Source organism: Ochotona curzoniae, unplaced genomic scaffold, assembly GCF_017591425.1.
Source record: "Ochotona curzoniae isolate NIBS_2020 unplaced genomic scaffold, NIBS_Ocur_1.0 contig_2692, whole genome shotgun sequence".
Taxonomy (NCBI): domain Eukaryota; kingdom Metazoa; phylum Chordata; class Mammalia; order Lagomorpha; family Ochotonidae; genus Ochotona; species Ochotona curzoniae.
In genome coordinates, this window is record NW_024465556.1 from 22,087,519 (window position 1) to 22,104,341 (window position 16,823).

Below are 16,823 nucleotides of genomic sequence, written 5' to 3' on the forward strand. Positions count from 1 at the left end.
CTTAGAAACTCACCGGGGCTTGCTTGTCAGAGTCGGCCACGTTTCAGGCTTTCCTTCTTTCAAACTTTCCTGGGACCCTCACTTACATAAGCGGTACCTGCTGGTTTCCGGTGGGGGCGTGTTCCAAGGACTCGGCTGCGCTGCTCGCTGCGGCCGGCAGGAGTCGCCCGTGCGCGGCCCGGAGGGGGCGGGACCAGGCGGTCCTTAAAGGCGCCTGCGCGGGGCAGCCAGGGACTGGGCTTCCCGAGCGCACGCGGCCGCGCGCCCTGCTTTGGGTCCTGCTGGGTGTCCTGCTGCGTGTCCTGCTGCGTCCTCCGCCCCTCCGCCCCTCGCCCCTCGCCGCCGCCTCCCGCTCCCCCACGTCTGCCATGCTGGCCCTGCGCTGCAGCCACCGCCTGCTCGGCCTGCTCCCCGGCCCGCGCTGGGCGCCCCTGCGCCTCCCGGCAGCCCGCGCCTGCAGCGGCGGCCGCGACTCGTCTCCTTCGTCCACGGGGAACCCGCTGGTGTACCTGGACGTGGACGCTGACGGGCAGCGGCTCGGCCGCGTGGTGCTGGAGGTGAGAGCGCTCGGCCCGACGGGGCCGACGCGGGAGAGCCATTGGGAGCCGCTGTGCCTGGCGCGCAGGGTGACCTTGGCCAGCCGCTTTCCGGGCTGTGGGCCTCCTCCATTGCCCGCTCTCTGAGAGGGGGCATCGGACTGGTGCCTGGCAGCTTCATCTGGAGCCGTGGAGGCCGGAGGGAGGGCAGGTGTGGGGCAGAAGCCAGAGGGCCTGGGGTAGCGGGGGCTGGCTGAGGCCCTCCAGCCCAGACCCGGAGCTCCGAGGAGGGCGTGGGGCGATCGGGGCGCTGAGCAGTGGGGGCTCCCGCCACCCCTCAAGGCCCTTTGGAGGGACAGGCAGCACCCTGTCGTCCTCCTGGAGAGGGGTCGAGGCGCGACACTTGCTGTGCTTCCATCTGGTGGCCCTTTGGAAAGCCACATAAAAAGTTGTCAAAGTCACAGGAAGGCCTCCGGCTGCTCTGTGGACGGAGGGGACCAGTGATGGGTGACGTTCTGCTTTCCCCAAAGCCCCGGACTGTGCGTCTTTAGCCTTGCTTTATTTGGGAAATTGGGGAGCACCTGAGCAGCTGGTTTGGCCCAAGTCCTCCCCCACCCCCAGGCCTCTTCTGGTTCCCATCTGTGCCCTGGGGAGCTTGGATCTGCTGTGTCCGGGCTCTCCGCCCCCAAGTCTCTTGATGCTTTGGGCCCAGGGGTGCTGGTTCTGTCCCAGGAAGTGAGCCAGGATGGCGTGTTACCCCCTTGGGGCAGATGAGGCCCCGAGGCCATTTCCTGCACCCCCCTGCATTCCCTGGGTTCCCTCTGGGCTTGAGGAAGCAGCTGCCAGGAATGATAGCTGCCCAGCTGCCTCCCACGGGGTGGGCAGTAACAGGAATGGAATGGCCACGTGGTGGCCCGGCACACCCCTTTGGCCAGTGTGGGTGTCTGTGGTGCCTCAAAACTTCCTGCTTGCTTCCATCCTAATCATCATTTCTCGTTTTCTGCAGCTGAAGGCCGATGTGGTTCCCAAGACAGCAGGTGAGTTGGGGCCTGGGCAGAGTCAGGTGTGGGCTGCTTAGCAGAGTGGGGCTTGGAGACCGTACCATACGCCCCGGGGCCTCAGCCACTGGGTCTCCTGGGGACAGCTTGGGTACCTCTCTGGGCTTCGCTGTGGGGCTCTGGTTAGTAGCTGGGAGCCTCAGACTCGGTGGAAAGCTTGTGTGGGTTGCCTGGAGACACTGCCTCCCTCTGGCCATCTAGTGATGGTAGGGGTGGGGTTAGTGGGACTGCTGGCCCTGGACTCCCTGCCCCTCTGAGCTGTGCAGTGTAGCGGGAACAGATGCACTTGTCATGGGCAAGGACTTACACAGCGAACAAGGGCCAGACAGAGCCAGGAGGTGGGCCAGAGACTTTCCGGGAGCACGGCGGGGCACTGGCTGTTACAGGGCTGGCCTGGCGCTGGGCCCTGGCTGACTCGATCTGCATCTCTCTCTCCACTTCTCAGAGAACTTCCGAGCCCTGTGCACTGGCGAGAAGGGCTTTGGCTACAGAGGGTCTACCTTTCACAGGGTAATCCCGTCCTTCATGTGCCAGGTAACGGGGTACGCTCTGGGCCTCCGGGAGAGGGGGCAGGAGGGAGGTAGCAGGAGCTGCCAGGGGTGCATTAGGTCACGGGCAAACAAGCAGGAGCATGGTTCCCTACACTGCTCTATACCACTCCCTCTGAGAGGCCATGGCTTGTCCAGGCTGCCCTGGAAGCCGCAGGGCAGAGCTGCAGGCTGGCCCTTGGCCAGCTAGGCTGTGGCTTGAAGCAGGCAAGGAGAGGCAGGCTTGGGGTGTAGCTGTGCATGGAAGGTGGGGCCACCTGATTTCAGCAGCTCGTGGAAGTCCATCTCTGATCTGGGTCCCGAGTGTCCCCTGAGCTTGTGACCTGGGAATGAATGTACAGATGGTGGGGGCGGGGAGAGGGAAGACAGGACTCTGGCAGGAAGGCACCTGTCTGATCTTGCAGCCTCTTCGCCCAGAACAGGGCATTGATCTGGGTCAAATGAACCATGGAGATTGCCTGATGCTCAAAAGTGCTTTGTAGCAGAGGCATGGGAGGGGTGTGTGGATCTTGCCTGGGGGTCGGGACCTGGGCTGTGTAGGGGCTGTCCTCTATCCCCTGGCTTCTAAGGTTTTCTGGGTCCCTAGGAATCAACTCATGTCCTTTTGTGCCCGGATACCGGAAGCCAGCGTAGTTAATAGAGCAGCAACTATTTAAATGCCTTTTTCTGTTGTTACTGCTGGTGTTCCTTGTTACCGTATGTGCCCTTATGTCACTGAGTGTGTGTTACGTCCTTAGTCGGAGGGGTGTGTTTGTAGCTGGGTGGGCTGGGCGGCTGCCCCACCAGCTCCGTGACAAGTCCTCAGGGTGTGTGTCCTGTATGCAGGCCGGCGACTTCACCAACCACAATGGCACAGGCGGCAAGTCCATCTACGGGAGCCGCTTTCCCGATGAGAACTTCACACTGAAGCATGTGGGGCCAGGTGCGTGGGCCCTGTTCCTCCTAGGCTGCCGCCCTGAGACCCCATGCCCCGGGGAGCAGGTCCTTGGGCCCTGATTGTTCTCCGGGTCCTGGGGTCCTTCATGCCTGCATGTCCTCACTGTGTGTTTTGCCCCATGTTCTTCGGGAGGACTCACTCCTGCTTGTTTTGGCAGGTGTCCTGTCTATGGCCAACGCAGGCCCCAACACCAATGGCTCCCAGTTCTTCATTTGCACCATAAAGACAGACTGGTGAGTGCCCTGCTAGGCCTGATGGGAACCTGAGGTGGCCCTGCAGAGAGGGCCAGGCAGAATGTAACTGGGAGAGTGACTCTCGGCTGTACGTGTATGTGTGTGTGTGTGTGTGTGTGTGTGTGTGTGTGTGTGTGTGTGAGTGTGTGTGAGAGAGAAAGTGAGCAATGGCACAGGCATCCTAGTGTTGCTCTTGGCTGGAATGGTACACACACGTGGGGTCCTGTATCAGCTGTGTTTGGGAGATGCTGTTGAACGTGGGAGGCCTCAGGATGGCCTGGAGCAGGAGCCTTTACACCTGGTGTTTTCCAGGCCCTGGAATGGCCTTGACCCTGGGCTGTGCCTCGTAGCATAGCAGCTTGCCATGCAGCTGGTGGCTGCATAGCTTTGTAGATAGTTGCCAGCCCTGTAGAGCTCTCTTGCACTCAGGCCATGGGGTCAAGACTGCATCCTCTCTGGTCGTCTGATCTGAGTCCCCAGTGTTCTGGGGCACCGGGCTGAGGGCACAGCAGCGGCTGGGGGAAGACCAAAGCCTGTTTCCAGGACTCTTCGAGACCTAGGTGTGGGCCAGACATGTTGCAAAGCAGAGAAGATGTGGCCCGCAGGGTTGGGTGGGCCTCTGCCCTCCCACTGTGGCTTCCCTGACAGTTCTGCTCAAGGCCAAGCTGGAGCTGGACTCGGGGGCGGCGGGGGGCCCCCACCAGCTCCCCAGTGGGTGTGGCCCGGGTTGTCTGTCCTGTCACCACTTGGGCACCACCCAACTCGTGATTGTTGTGATGCCTCCGTTTGTATAAACTTCTTGCTTCTTCATAGCTGTTTGGTGTCCTGCCACCTCCTAGTGCGGAGTTCACTTTTCATAGATGAGGGCTCGGGTCGGGTGCTGCCATGTGCAGGACAAGGAGATGGCGTGAGAGTGGCCGAATGTATTGCAACAGCCGGGGGAGCAGCAGGGCTTGCTGGCAAGGCTGGGGCGGTGGGTGGCTGCCTGGGGGTGATGCTGTCCCCCAATTGGGGCCTGCTCACCCGACTCTCCCGTGTTCACAGGCTGGACGGCAAGCACGTGGTGTTTGGCCACGTCAAGGAGGGTATGGAAGTGGTAAAGAAGATTGAGGCTCTGGGCTCCAGGAGTGGCAAGACATCCAAGAAGATTGTCATCTCGGACTGCGGCCAGCTGAGCTAATCATCAGCCTCCGGCACCCGACACAGGCACCAGGGTGTGTCGGCTCACAGGCAGATGTGCCCGTGTCCGGAAGGGCTGTCTGCAATCTTTCCACTGGTCGCAGGCCACCACTCATGGCTCCCGACATCCTCCAGCATCCGCCCCTCCTCTGTTTTAGGGGGCATCCATCCAGGATATTGTGTCACCTGCCTGCTCACCTGTGCCTTGGGCCCCAGCGGAGGTGATGGCTTAGCATGGGGGCCAAGGTGCCCACCTGGTCACCTCCATAGGCGACAGCCCACTGCTGTGACATGACTGAAATTCCTCCAAAATGGCCGTTTCCAGCTGGGACTGCCTGGAAATGAAGCTGTGACATCGCTCTGTGGGTCTGGAGCCATGGGGTCCCAGAGCTTTGCTTTTGAAATACAACTCAGGGTGTTGGTGAAGAATTCCCTTCCCCTTAGCCAACCCCATGGCCGAGGCCCGTCCTCAGTACTGTGAATCCCGTTGATCTGCTGCTGTCTTTGAGGAGGGTTTGGTGGGGTGGAAGCTGTCGAATTTGGGAAAAAACTTATGTGAGCTGGCCCCAGTCCATGGGAATGTGTTGAATCAAACAAATCCACTGGCAGTACCTACACAATATTTCTGGAATGGTCACATGTGTTCACCTTAGATTTGATAATAGATGCTATTTTCTATAAGTTGTGTGTGTGGTATTGAAATGTTCAGAGCCAGCCTTTATTTATTGAGTTTTGCTGTCTGTTGGGCACAGCATGTGACTAGCTCTCTGTGCTGCTGGATTCGCAGGGAGGGCAGGGCTGGCTGGGCTGTGGGGCACCTGGTGGTTCAGCAGGAAGCTCTTAGAGGAGGGATTGCACTTCTGGTTGGGGTAGATCCATCCCCCAAGAGGCTGTCGCCATGTTTCTGAGCCAAGAAGTCTATTGCTGCACCCAGGAGAGCATTAACACTGGATAAGGGGAAGAGAGGGACCCGAGGGCTTGTTCCAAATATCAGGATACCGTTCTTTTTACGCATGCATGTCCAGTTGCATGGAAACTGATAAATTACAAATTCAAAAAATGCCATGACTCCGGACTCTCCAGACTCACACGTCTTTTTCAGTGATATGAGAAATGAGAGTCTCTTACGGCTGTGTGGCACTTTCAGGTTTGACTCTGACATACGATGTGTCCATCCCGTCTTCTCGGTCGCCCTGCCATTCTAGTGTCCCTGAGATGCCGCCACTGGGCCTCCGAGGGCTCCAACTTCAACTCGGCTGGTTGTGAAGTTGCTGTGTGCCACAGGTTGCCTCACACACTATTCCCCCTGGCTGGGAATCCTCCAAGGGCACAGCCACATCTCCAGATTCCATCATGGTGGACTTATTTCTGGACACCACGGCCATTCCTGGTATCAGTTCTAGACATTCAGGGTCTAGACAGGAGGCTGGAACAACATGGGGAAGTGTAAGGAAAAGTATTGCATCCCAATGGCTTTGATAACTTGCTAAAGGGAAGAAAGGAGTGAAGGCTAAAGAATCCAGCGCCCTCAGCTGACAGAGCTTGGTATAACCCCAAACCAGGCGCTGCTAGGGGCAGGGTGTTAGCTGTGAACCCTACGGTACCCTAGACCATTCATGTAGTAATCAACATGGTTCAACTTAAATCCATCGTATTGCTATTTGTCTTCTATGTATCCTGTCTGCCTTTCATTCTTTTTGCATCGTTGGATTGATCCTTGTTTCCAAAGCAGCTACATTTTTATCTCCACTGTTAATACATTTTCCGTGATCTCTGCAGGGGATACTGTAGTATTCAACATATCACAGACCGCCTGCAAATGCTATTGCACCACTTTACAAATGGTGTAAGAATTTCTGGATCAAATGGTATACTTAATTTTTAAAAATTGTCAAGCCATTTTTTGCCACCTACGTGTGAGGATTCCAATTTCTCCACATCCACACCAGCTCTTGCTATTATCTTTTTATCCTATGCATCCTGGCAGATGCGGACTGATATCTCACTATGGTTTTGATTTTTTTTTTAAAAAAAGACATGTTTTGTTTATTTGAAAGAGTTACAGAAAGAGAGATGGAGAGAGAGAGAAAGATCTTGCGTCCACTGGTTCACTCCTCTAATGGCTGCCATGCTGGAGCTAGACCAGGCTGAAGTCAGGAGCCTGGAGCCTCTTCCAGGTCTCCCACATGGGTGCAGCAAACTGAGCACTTTAGGCTGTCTTCTGCTGCCTTTTCAGGCCGTTGACAAGGAGCTGGATCAGCCAGCTCTTGGAACAGTGCCCACATGGGGTGCTGGCGTCACCAGCTTTGCCTGCTACATCACAGTGCCAGCTGAAATCTTTACATTTGATGGAGCTCATATTACATAAGGTTTTTAGCAGCACCTTTTCTATCTTCTATTTCAAAAGTAAAGTAAAATCAGTTGTGTGTGGTGCCGTCTTCCCCCGTGGTTAGTTCCTGCTGTGGCTAGGCCGTGATGTCCCCGGCAGCAACAGCCGTGAGAGATGCTGGGCCCTTTAAGAGGCAGCACCTGCTGGAAGACATGGCCCTCAGGAGAACTAAGATGCTGTCCCAGAGTGCGTGAAGAAGCCAAGTCAACCTGACCTCTGACCGCTGACCCCTGAATCGCTCAATTTCTCATCTGATGTGGCAAGCCACGTGCTGACCCAGCTGACCCTCACCAGGGCTGGGCAGATGCACCTGCCACCCTCTTGAATTGCAGCACTGAGATCTGAATCCAGCTTTTCTCTCTCTATGGCACCCAGACTAGCTCTTCTCTGACAGAAACCAAAGTGAACTGCAGCCTCTCTTTCTGGAACAGTCTTCAGGCTGCTGCTCTGAGGGCTGGGCGGTGCTGTGGCCTCTAACCTTCCTGGCTGTCCCGACCCTGTGTGGAACCTACAGCCTGCGTGTGAGGCGGGGCAGAGGCAGCTGGGACCTCTGTATGCTTGGCTTGGCTCCGGAGCTTGTCTTGTGAGAGTTAGGGCTGGATGTAGGGAGGAGCCCCCCGTCTCAGAATCAGAAACACCACCTTGGCATTGAGCAGACGACAGCCGCCTTGGCTCTGGATGAGGCTCCCCGACTGGGATGGAAGGGAGAGCGGAGCCTGGGCCACCATCACCTGGAGCGACACTTCTACCAAGCTGGTAGAAATGTGATTAAGAGGAGAAAAAAAAAATGACTTTTAAAAACAGTGCTTCAAAAGAGTTATGAAATGAGTTATCCAATAAAGGACCACAGCCAGATGAATGCGCCAACAGGGAACAGTGAGGAGGACGACGTGACAGACCACAAAGCATGTCAAATACGACTCTGCACACGACTGTTGAGCGACTCCTCTCCCATACAGGTGCGTCCACCGGTAGCAAGTTGCAGTTTTCTCACATAACCACCAGGGGGCGGCAGGTACAAACGAGAGGAGCTTGCTCCCATAGCTGTACCAGGCTGGGGTCACGTTCCCAGGGAAAGATCAGTTACACGCTGGGCAAGGATCCCGCACCAGGGAAACAGAGGAAGAAGCCCCGTCAGAACTGGGTGGACAGGATGAGGTGCCTGGGCAGGGGAGGGGCATGGCCTATGGGTAGGGGGTACAAGTGGAGGGTAGGGGTGTGTGGGGAGGGAAGCTCCAGGGGCTGGGGAGTGACAGGTTCCCCTTTCAGAGGCAGCCTGGGCTCAGGTGCCCCTAGTAGCTAAGGGTTCTGGAGCAGGGCCCTGTGCTCATACTTGGCCACCCTGTCCCCTTTCCTGTCCACACTGGCCCTCCTATAGTGGACAGGTAAGTAAACCTTCCCACTTCACAAGGAGAAGGAAGCTTAACGTGACAGCTGTGGCTCAGGGTCCAGCCCATGTGACCCCATGCCTGATGGTAGGGGCTGCAGCTGACACCATGGTCCTGGACCTAGCAGGCAGGACGGGGACGCCAGACCACCCGTAGGCTGTAGGGGCTGGGGCTGGAGATGTTAGGAGGCAGCAGCCAGCAGAGCTGAAATAAGAAGTGCTGCCTAGCTCCCAGCCCAGGACGGACCTATTTCACCTCCTGGCCTCAGCTGAGCTGTGTGGGCAGGAGGCTGTTCGCCCAGGGCTGCCCAGGGAGACAGAGCCCAGGCGCTGGCCTGGTCGGCTTGCTTGGACACCTGTCTCTCACAGAAGCAGGCCTGCCCCTGGGAAGTTTTGAGGGATGCAGGTGGAAGGAAGTTTGGGGTGATGTGTGTGGGCCAGGCCTGGCTTCCATCAGTGATCAGATAATACACACAGCCCAGTGGCTGGAGCGGCAGAGGGCTTGGTGGGTGCTGTTCTGATGCTCATGTACTGCTTTCTTCTGTATCCAGCCCCCTGTCTCGGGCATGGGGGACATGAGATGGGACCTGAACATCCTGTGAGGCGGGGAGCAGGACTGCAGGGTGCTGGGTTTAAGAGGAGTTGGAGACACGGATACAGGCACACACATCGCACACGTGCACATACAGTTACTTGTCTCCTCCCCAGCATAGACACACGGGAAGAGGTGAGCCAGGGGCCAGGGACCCAGTTCCCAGCTCCCTGCTGCAGCTGTTGCTGTCATTTTGCCAGCTTCAGTATGACAGGCTCCCAGCCCTGCTCCTGCAATGCCCTGAGACAAAGCTCTGATGTGGCCTCTGCCACCCAGGCGCACTGCCCTAGGGGACAGCCATGCCTCTCCCCAGGGCCCCAGGGCAGTGCCCACCCCATGCTGCACTGAATGGGAGCATCTTCCAGTGTGTCCCTGCTGGGCTGGCCAGCGGCCCAGGGCTTGGCCCCTCCCGCCTCCCTGGGGTCCACAAGTTGTGACAGGTCCCCGCAAATCTGCTTCACTTCTGGGATTGAGTTTCCTCGCCCTCCAGAGGGAGTACCGGCTGAGGCCCAGTACAGGGTGTGTGAGTGTGTGTGTGAGTATGTGTGTGTGTGTGCACTAGTACATGTGAATGCAGGGGTGGATGTGTCTGCTTGGTATGTGTGGTTGTGAGTACAGGGTTGGATGTGTGTGCTTTGTGTGTGGTGTCGTGAATACAAGGATAGATGTGTGTGTGGTTGTATGATTGTGTCAGTACCTGTGAGTGTGAGGGTTTGTGACTGAGCTAGTGTGCTTGTATGTGTTAGTGTGTGTAGTTGTGTTATGTGTGAGTGCAAGGGTGGAGTGTGTGTGTGTGTTGGGCTGGGGCCCTGTGAACTGCCTCCCCACCTCTTCTGGGAATCCTGCCTGGGGATCCATGTGGGGGAGGCGGGGGGGAGGCGTCAGCAGGGCTCCCGGGCCCGAGGACAGACTGTTCCTGGCTTGACCCAGAGCTCTGGGGGAGCTGCCAGCATGCCTGACTTGGAGAGGCGGGAAGGCTACCCCCGCCACCCTGGGTGCCACCCATCTCCACCCCTTCTTCTCCAAGACACTGCAGGAGAGAGACACACAGCGGTGTGATGGGTGGTAGCAGGGGAGTGGGGGGTATTTGGACACCCATCCTGGGTGTTCCAGGTAATGGGAACCTTCCTCAGGGCACTCCACCTGGCCCTCAGGAGACCCTGGGGACCCCAATCAGCTGGGGGAAAAGCCAGGAACATGGAGATCCACCTTGCACTGTGGCAGGTGCACACAGGCACGGGGCAGGGAGGCCCAGGGTAAGGGAGGAACCCCATGCCCCAGCACAGGACGTCAGGCCTCTCTGGGGCTGTCTTCACCTGCTGCCCTACACTGGCTCATCCTGGGGTGGCTAGAAAGCTGGAAGAGGCTAGGCCTCCCTCTGGATCCAGTGTTCATGCCCAGATGGTGGCCTGGTGCTAGGGCTTTCACACGCCGTAGCAGGGGGGAAAGAGTAGCCATCACTGAGCTGCCTTTGGCACTTGCTTGGCTGTTCATGGCAAACCCCTGGGTGTGAAGATGGATCCCAGCTCCCAGCCACATGCTCTGAGAAGGACTCAGCCAACAAGTCCTTGTGCTGTGGCAGTTGGCTCCATGTCCCTTTGAATGCCTGCAGCTGGGCCCAACACAGGCAGCAGCTACCTGCCCCGCTCACTTCCCTTCCACCCGACTGGTCTCCTTGTCCTTTGAGAGCCCTCTTCCCCTCCCAACCTGGGGCCCTGACTCCTGAGATCCTGTCCCCTGCTGGGGGGCAGGGGGAACAGCTTGGCCAAGCCTCTGGCCAAGCCTCTTAAGGCTCCTGGTGCCTCCCTTCCTAGTGGACTTGGCTCCTTCCTCTGCCCTCAGCAGTGACAGCTGCCTCTGGCCATGGCCATGAAGTTCAACCGGAAATCTTTCCTGGGCAGGGGAATTACCGGCTTGCAGAGCTCTCAGAGATGTTGAAATGTAGGCAGTGATGGACTTGGGTTTGTTTTCTTTGCGTGAAACACAAAGGAAAACAAACCGGCAGGCGCACGCACACTCAGGGCAAGGCCTTGGCTCGCACTGAGGGGCTGGGTCAGGACTCCAGGGGTACCCTGGGGGTCCCAGGAGCCAAGCAGAGCGCTAGGTCTCAGGCTCATTGGGCTGCTGTGTGGGCACAGGAAGTATCCCCAAGGGAGCGGGGGCTCCAAGAGGCACAGAAAACAGCTCCTTCACCGCGTGCCACGCTCCCTGTCCTCACCCCTGCAAGCTGGCAGGTGCCTGTTGGGGACTTCTCTGCCCTCCTCTATGGGCTGCACACTCCTTGGTACTCAGGCCAGCACTGGCTCTGCCTGCGGTTCTTAAGGGGGTAGACATCCAGAGTGATTTTTCTTTATGCCAATAAGCAGGGAAAGTGGGCCCTCTTTCTGCAGTAGAGCCTGTTCCAGCCCCATGGACTTGGGACATTGTATGTATGTTTATTTTAGGATGTTGTGGTGCAGCAGGTTAGAACTGCCACCCGGTTCTAACCATGGGGCTGGTGCCATGGTTCAACAGACTGATCCTCTACTTGCAGGTGTCAGTTTCTCACATGGGCGCCAGTTCCTGTCTCGGCTGCTCCACTTCCCATCCAGCTCCTTGCTTGGGGCCTGGGAAAGTGGCAGAGAAGGGCTCAGGTCCTTGGGTCCCTGCATCCGTATGTGAGATCTGAATGAAGCTCCTGGCTCCTGGCTTTGGATTGGCTCAGTTCTGGCTATTGTAGCCATTTGGGGGAGTGAACCAGCAGAAGGAAGATTTCTCTGCCTCTCCTTTTCTCTGTAAATCTGCCTTTCAGATAAAAGTAAATAAATCTTAGAAAAAACTAAAGCTGTCATCTGCAATACCAGGATCCCATGTGAGTGCCAGTTTGAGTCCTGGCTGCTTCATTTCTGTGCTCTTTGCAAATGCACCTGGGAAAGCAGTGAGGGTCTCTGTCACTCATGTGGGAGACATGCAAGGTGGTCCTGGCTGGTGGCTTCAGCTTGGCTTGGTTCTGACCATTGCAGTCGTTTTGGAAGTAAAGATCTTTCCACGCCCTCCTCCCCCCCCACCCCCGCCAGCTCTCCCTGTAATTCTGCTTTTTCAAATAAAGGTATTTTTTTAAAAAGGATTTATTTATTTATTGGAAAGTCAGATATACAGAGAGGAGGAGAGACAGAGAGGAAGATCTTCTGTCAGATGATTCACTCCCCAAGTGAGCGCAACGGCCGATGCTATGCCGATCCGAAGCCAGGATCCAGGAACTTCATCCGGGTCTCCCACACGGGTGCAGGGTCCCAAGGCTTTGGGCCATCCTCGACTGCTTTCCCAGGCCACAAGCAGGGAGCTGGAAGGGAAGTGGAGCTGCCGGGATTAGAACTGGCGCCCATATGGGATCCTGGTGCGTTCAAGGCGAGGACCTTAGCCGCTAGGCCACGCCACTGGGCCCCTCAAATAAAGGTATTTTTAAAAAAGACTTATTAGAATGACAGAGAAAGGGAGAGCAGAGAGATCTTCCATCTACTGGTTCACCACAGCAGCCAGGTGACCCACACACTCAGGCTCTCTCTGCTGCTCTCCCAGGTGCATCAGCAGGGAGCTGGATTGGAAGTGGAGCAGTGGGGATGCAGGAGGCTGGCATCACCAGGGGTGGCTTGGCTGTGAGCTTCCTCCTCTTGGGAGAAATCAGGGGCTGGCTCACAGCTGCTTTAATATGGAGTCTGGTAGCTGCCAAGACTTCAATATTGGACAATGTTCTGTAACCACAGAGACTCACAGCTTTCCTCCATGGACTGGGTGGGTTGATTCTCAATAGCAACTGGCTGAAAGTGAAGGCCAGGTGTTGTCCAGAGGGGGCTGGGGGGCTGGGATCCCGCGTGTCTCCGCTGACCTCACCCCTGGACATCATGCACCTTAGGAATCACCTCAACAACCAACACTTCTTAACCTCAGGTTGGGCTCGGGGGTGGGCTTTAAAAACCAGAGGATACCCCAGACCCATTTCCCAGTCTCTGGGCTGGGGCCCGTGATGAATACTGGGGAGCTTCTGGGTTGAGTGTCTGCTGGTGACAGGAGAGGGGCTCCCTGATGCCCCTCCCTTGGATACTATTTATTCAGTATCATGCCAAGTACCTGGGTCCCAGATGCAGGGCTGGGCCAGAGGGGCACGTGCAAGCACAGGGTGGGAACCCAGGGCTGTGGATTCGCGCCTATATATGGAGTCCCACAGCCAAGCTAACACATGACCTAATCTGCTGACAGTCTCACCCAGGCTGGGGCCCAATCTGGAGAGTGGCTCACCTGCCCCCTCCGCCCCTGCGGAGGGAGTTCCCTCGTGGGCAGAGAGGGGCTGGGAGGGCTGGTGGGGGACAGGACACAGTGATCCAGACTGGGAGAGCCACAGGGCAGCTGCAGTCCCTGCCTCCCCCGCTGTCATGCGAATGACCACTTTCTCTGTTTGACCAAGGACACACAAGAACCCAGTTTGTTTTTCAAAGTCCGTTTAATACAACATGAAAAGGCTAGTGTCTATAGGAAAAGCTGTATACAGATTTTCCAGGAATAAGGCACACGACGGAATGCCATCCCAGGGGCAGCCTCCCAGCTGCGCCCATGGGCTATGTTTGTCTTCTGAGCTGGACACACACGTATTAATAGACACAAACACGGACAGAGTCATCGCACGGAAATGGGGAAGGCCAGCTGGCCATACGGCCGTCTGGAGCGATGAATCCCGTGCCACCGGTCCACTTGCTCCCCTTGCCGATGGCTGGAACACCCCCAAGCTGCAGAGTTAGTTGTGGCACTGGGCTATGATGTAGTGAGGTTGGATTAAATAGTCGTTAGAGTCAATTCAAGTCGGTTAGACACAGGTGTCAGGGCTCATGGACAAATCTAAGTTCAAAGAGCCCAGGCTTGGTTCAGAGAGGGTAAGGACGAGCCTGCCTCCTGCCCCCCCTTTTCTCTTTGACCCTTGCTGCCTGCGAGCGCCCCACAACACAAGTCAAACTGAGGGGGCTGGCAGGCCACAAAGGGGCAAACGGTCACACATTTCTGCTTCCCTTGCTCCCTCTCTGCCCGCCCCACAGAAGTCATAAAACAGCAATTACAAAGTAAGTACGTGCAAGGGATTACAAGGTTGTGTTGGTTATCCAAAACCAGAAGAGGCACAAACAGGTCACCAGTCCCTTTTCCACTGTGTTATCTAACACCTAGTGTCCCTTCAAAAGAAAAAGGCAATACTTTCCAAAAATACACATATGTATAAATACAGGACAAGAACATATTAATACTTCTAAATACTTGAAGAATATGCTGGCTACTTAATACTGATATTTTCATCCAAGGCAACACAGGATAATAACAACATGACTTTAAGAATTCCAAAGACTTTTTTTCTCATCAGAATTATGTACCAACCTCATATAATATTCTATGTAGACAATATTTCCTTCTTCATGTAGTTCAGTTGCAGACTTTTTACAGACCAAAGCATAGTTAAAAAAAAAAAACAGTAACAGGAAAAAGAGCAGTTTTCTCACCATAAATATTTCCTCACAACTCAACCAGAGGTTTGTAAAAAGACTTCCAGGAATCTTTGATATTCTATGGCCCTTCTGGGATTCAAAGTTTTGAAAATGCCTCTTTTTGTTTCTTCAACATCAAAAGTCAGGCAATTCTATTTTTCTTTTTTTCTTTTTCTTTTTTAAAAATACCCTCATCAAATATATACAGACAAAGCAAAATCACTGTGAACATTTTTTTGGGGGGGGAAAGCTACCAAATTCAGTTTTGTAAGAAATACCGGTCATCATGCAGAAATTTTCACATCTATGAATTTTTTTTTCAAAATACACACATAGTACTTTTTTTAAAAAAAGGAATTCTGTGTCAAGTATAACTCAAAATAAATACAAATTCACAAGTCGAGCTATCAAATACTTCATATGGGGTAAACAACATTCTCTTCCCACTAGATCGCTAGATCTGTAACAGCCAGCGATTGTCCCTTCGGAACATCCTAAAACCACACACGTTCTCATCCATGGGCCCTCCCAGCCTCTGAGCACTTAACTCTCACAGTACCTAGCCCAGGCAGGGGTGGCTCTTGCTGTCCCACACAGCCCCCAGATTTACCTAGCATGAGGCAAGGGATAGTGAGCCTGGAGGCTGCTATCGGCTAGAGGACGACCACGCCCCCCCCCCGGGGTGACAGCGCTGTGCAGATGATAGGACCCCAAGGCCAGAAGGACCTGGTCCAAGCTGACAAGTGGGTGCCAGCTGGACAAGCCCACTGCTCTAGCCGATCTCTTGTGGCCTGTGCAGCCTGGGTTCTCTTCTGCCTATGTAGCAGGTGCATGTAGCCCCGGGCCAGGGCCCCTTGGCTGGTTTTGTTGGTTCAGGCGTTTGTGTTCACCCTCTGTTTACAGGGTCTGCTACTGTTTCCTGTGGGATGACTGACAGCGACAGCTCCTTCCCGGGGTGCAGAAGCCTTGGCCCAGAGCTGCCCCAGCTCACCCTGACGGACCCGGAGCTGCTGTCCAGGGAGCAGAAGAGCCAGGGCAGTGCCCAGGGGTGGCTGGAACCCAGCTGGAGGGCTTGCCCTTCCCCAATTCCCCACCCCCTTTCCTGCCCCGGGGTGGGGTGGGGTGCTGCTGGGACACTCACCCCACGTCCTCACTTACACTCGAGACCTCTGCTTCACGCTTCACTCTAACTCCTCTACTGCACAAAGCATTTTCATTTGAAAACAAAAGGCCGCCGAGTACCAGGCAGGCATCCATCGGCCTTGGTAAACATTGAATCTCATGCCCGTTTTGTGGTCTGCTTTTTTTTTTTTTTTTCTTCCCTTTCCCATAGAGGCACAATGTCGGGACAAAGTCAAGGGGCCCAGCCGTGCTGGCCAGTTCCTGCCAGCACTCCCTTGGAAGAGACAGAAGATGGCACTTCTTGCTGGGGGTGGGAGGTGAGGTGGGGGTCCTGCCTGCAGTCATCGCCCCCTTCTTCCAAATGCAAAGTTCTGCAGCTTACCTCTGGGCTGTGCATGCAGGGACTGGGGAGGCCCAGGTGAGTAGTGGTGGTAATGGCACCCAGGGCAAGGCAGGGTGCTCCAGGGCAGGGCAGGGTAGGGAGCAGGAGGGATCAGGGGAAGATGGGGAGGGGTGCAGGCTCTTCATTCCTTCCCCCTAACCTCTGCCTGTCCCTGGTGCCACTCTCCAAATGGAGTTCTTTATTCTTGGAGAGATGACACTCCTCTGGCCTCCAGACTCTCCCAGTGCCTCTCACTAAAACTAGGTTCCAAGGCCAGAAGCCCTGGTCCAAGCTGACAGAGCCAGGCCAGTGTCCTCCCTGTCCAGGTGGCTTCCTGGCTGGGATCACCACCTGCATCAAGGCCTGTGCATCCCATGGGAGAGGAGGGGCCTGACAGAAGGGGCAGGAGGAGGGGGCAAGATGGGATACAGCCCAGGACCTAGGGTTTCCATGCTCCTGACCTTGGCCTCTCTGGGTCTGTGGGGGGTGGGTGTGCAGCTCACCAGTGCACTGCCAGTGACATCAGAGGTGGGCGTGGTCTGGGCCCTCCTGTGGGCAGGGCCAAAAAGGAGCCACTGCCTGGTGGCAGCTGCACCTACAACAGGAACAGGTTTCTGTCCATTGCGCTTGCTGACAGCACTAGGGCAAGGAGGCAAGGCTGGGTGACCTGCAAGATTCTGGGATTCACAGTAAATTTAGTGCACTTGTGGCCAATGCAAGGCTGACACCCCAAAGGGGATCTCAGAGAAGTCTAAGGGGAGGAAGGAACCCCCAAAACTGGGCACTGACTCCTGTGCCCCCCCCCATACCCAAATGGAGCCCCGGAGGTACCCTCCTCCCACCCCCATGGGGCCACAAGGTCAGCAACACTGTCAACACACAGAACAAGGATCAGGAGCCCCCAGACCCAGGGTACACGCAGCAGGGGGCTGTCTTTTCGGGCTGGCAGGAGGATGGCT

The 16,823-nt window shown here is 56.0% G+C and overlaps 1 protein-coding gene across 1 annotated transcript; it reads left to right on the forward strand.

Annotated features, from left to right (window-relative positions):
* Positions 1–281: 281 nt before the first annotated feature.
* On the forward strand, positions 282–6,806 carry PPIF (peptidylprolyl isomerase F). The gene is made up of 8 exons (XM_040976030.1): positions 282–557; positions 1,543–1,573; positions 2,040–2,128; positions 2,968–3,064; positions 3,237–3,312; positions 4,357–4,691; positions 6,659–6,668; positions 6,796–6,806. The coding sequence occupies exons 1-6, from the start codon at positions 369–371 to the stop codon at positions 4,490–4,492; spliced, it is 618 nt and encodes a 205-aa protein (XP_040831964.1). The 5' UTR covers positions 282–368; the 3' UTR covers positions 4,493–4,691; positions 6,659–6,668; positions 6,796–6,806.
* The last annotated feature ends 10,017 nt before the right edge of the window (positions 6,807–16,823 follow it).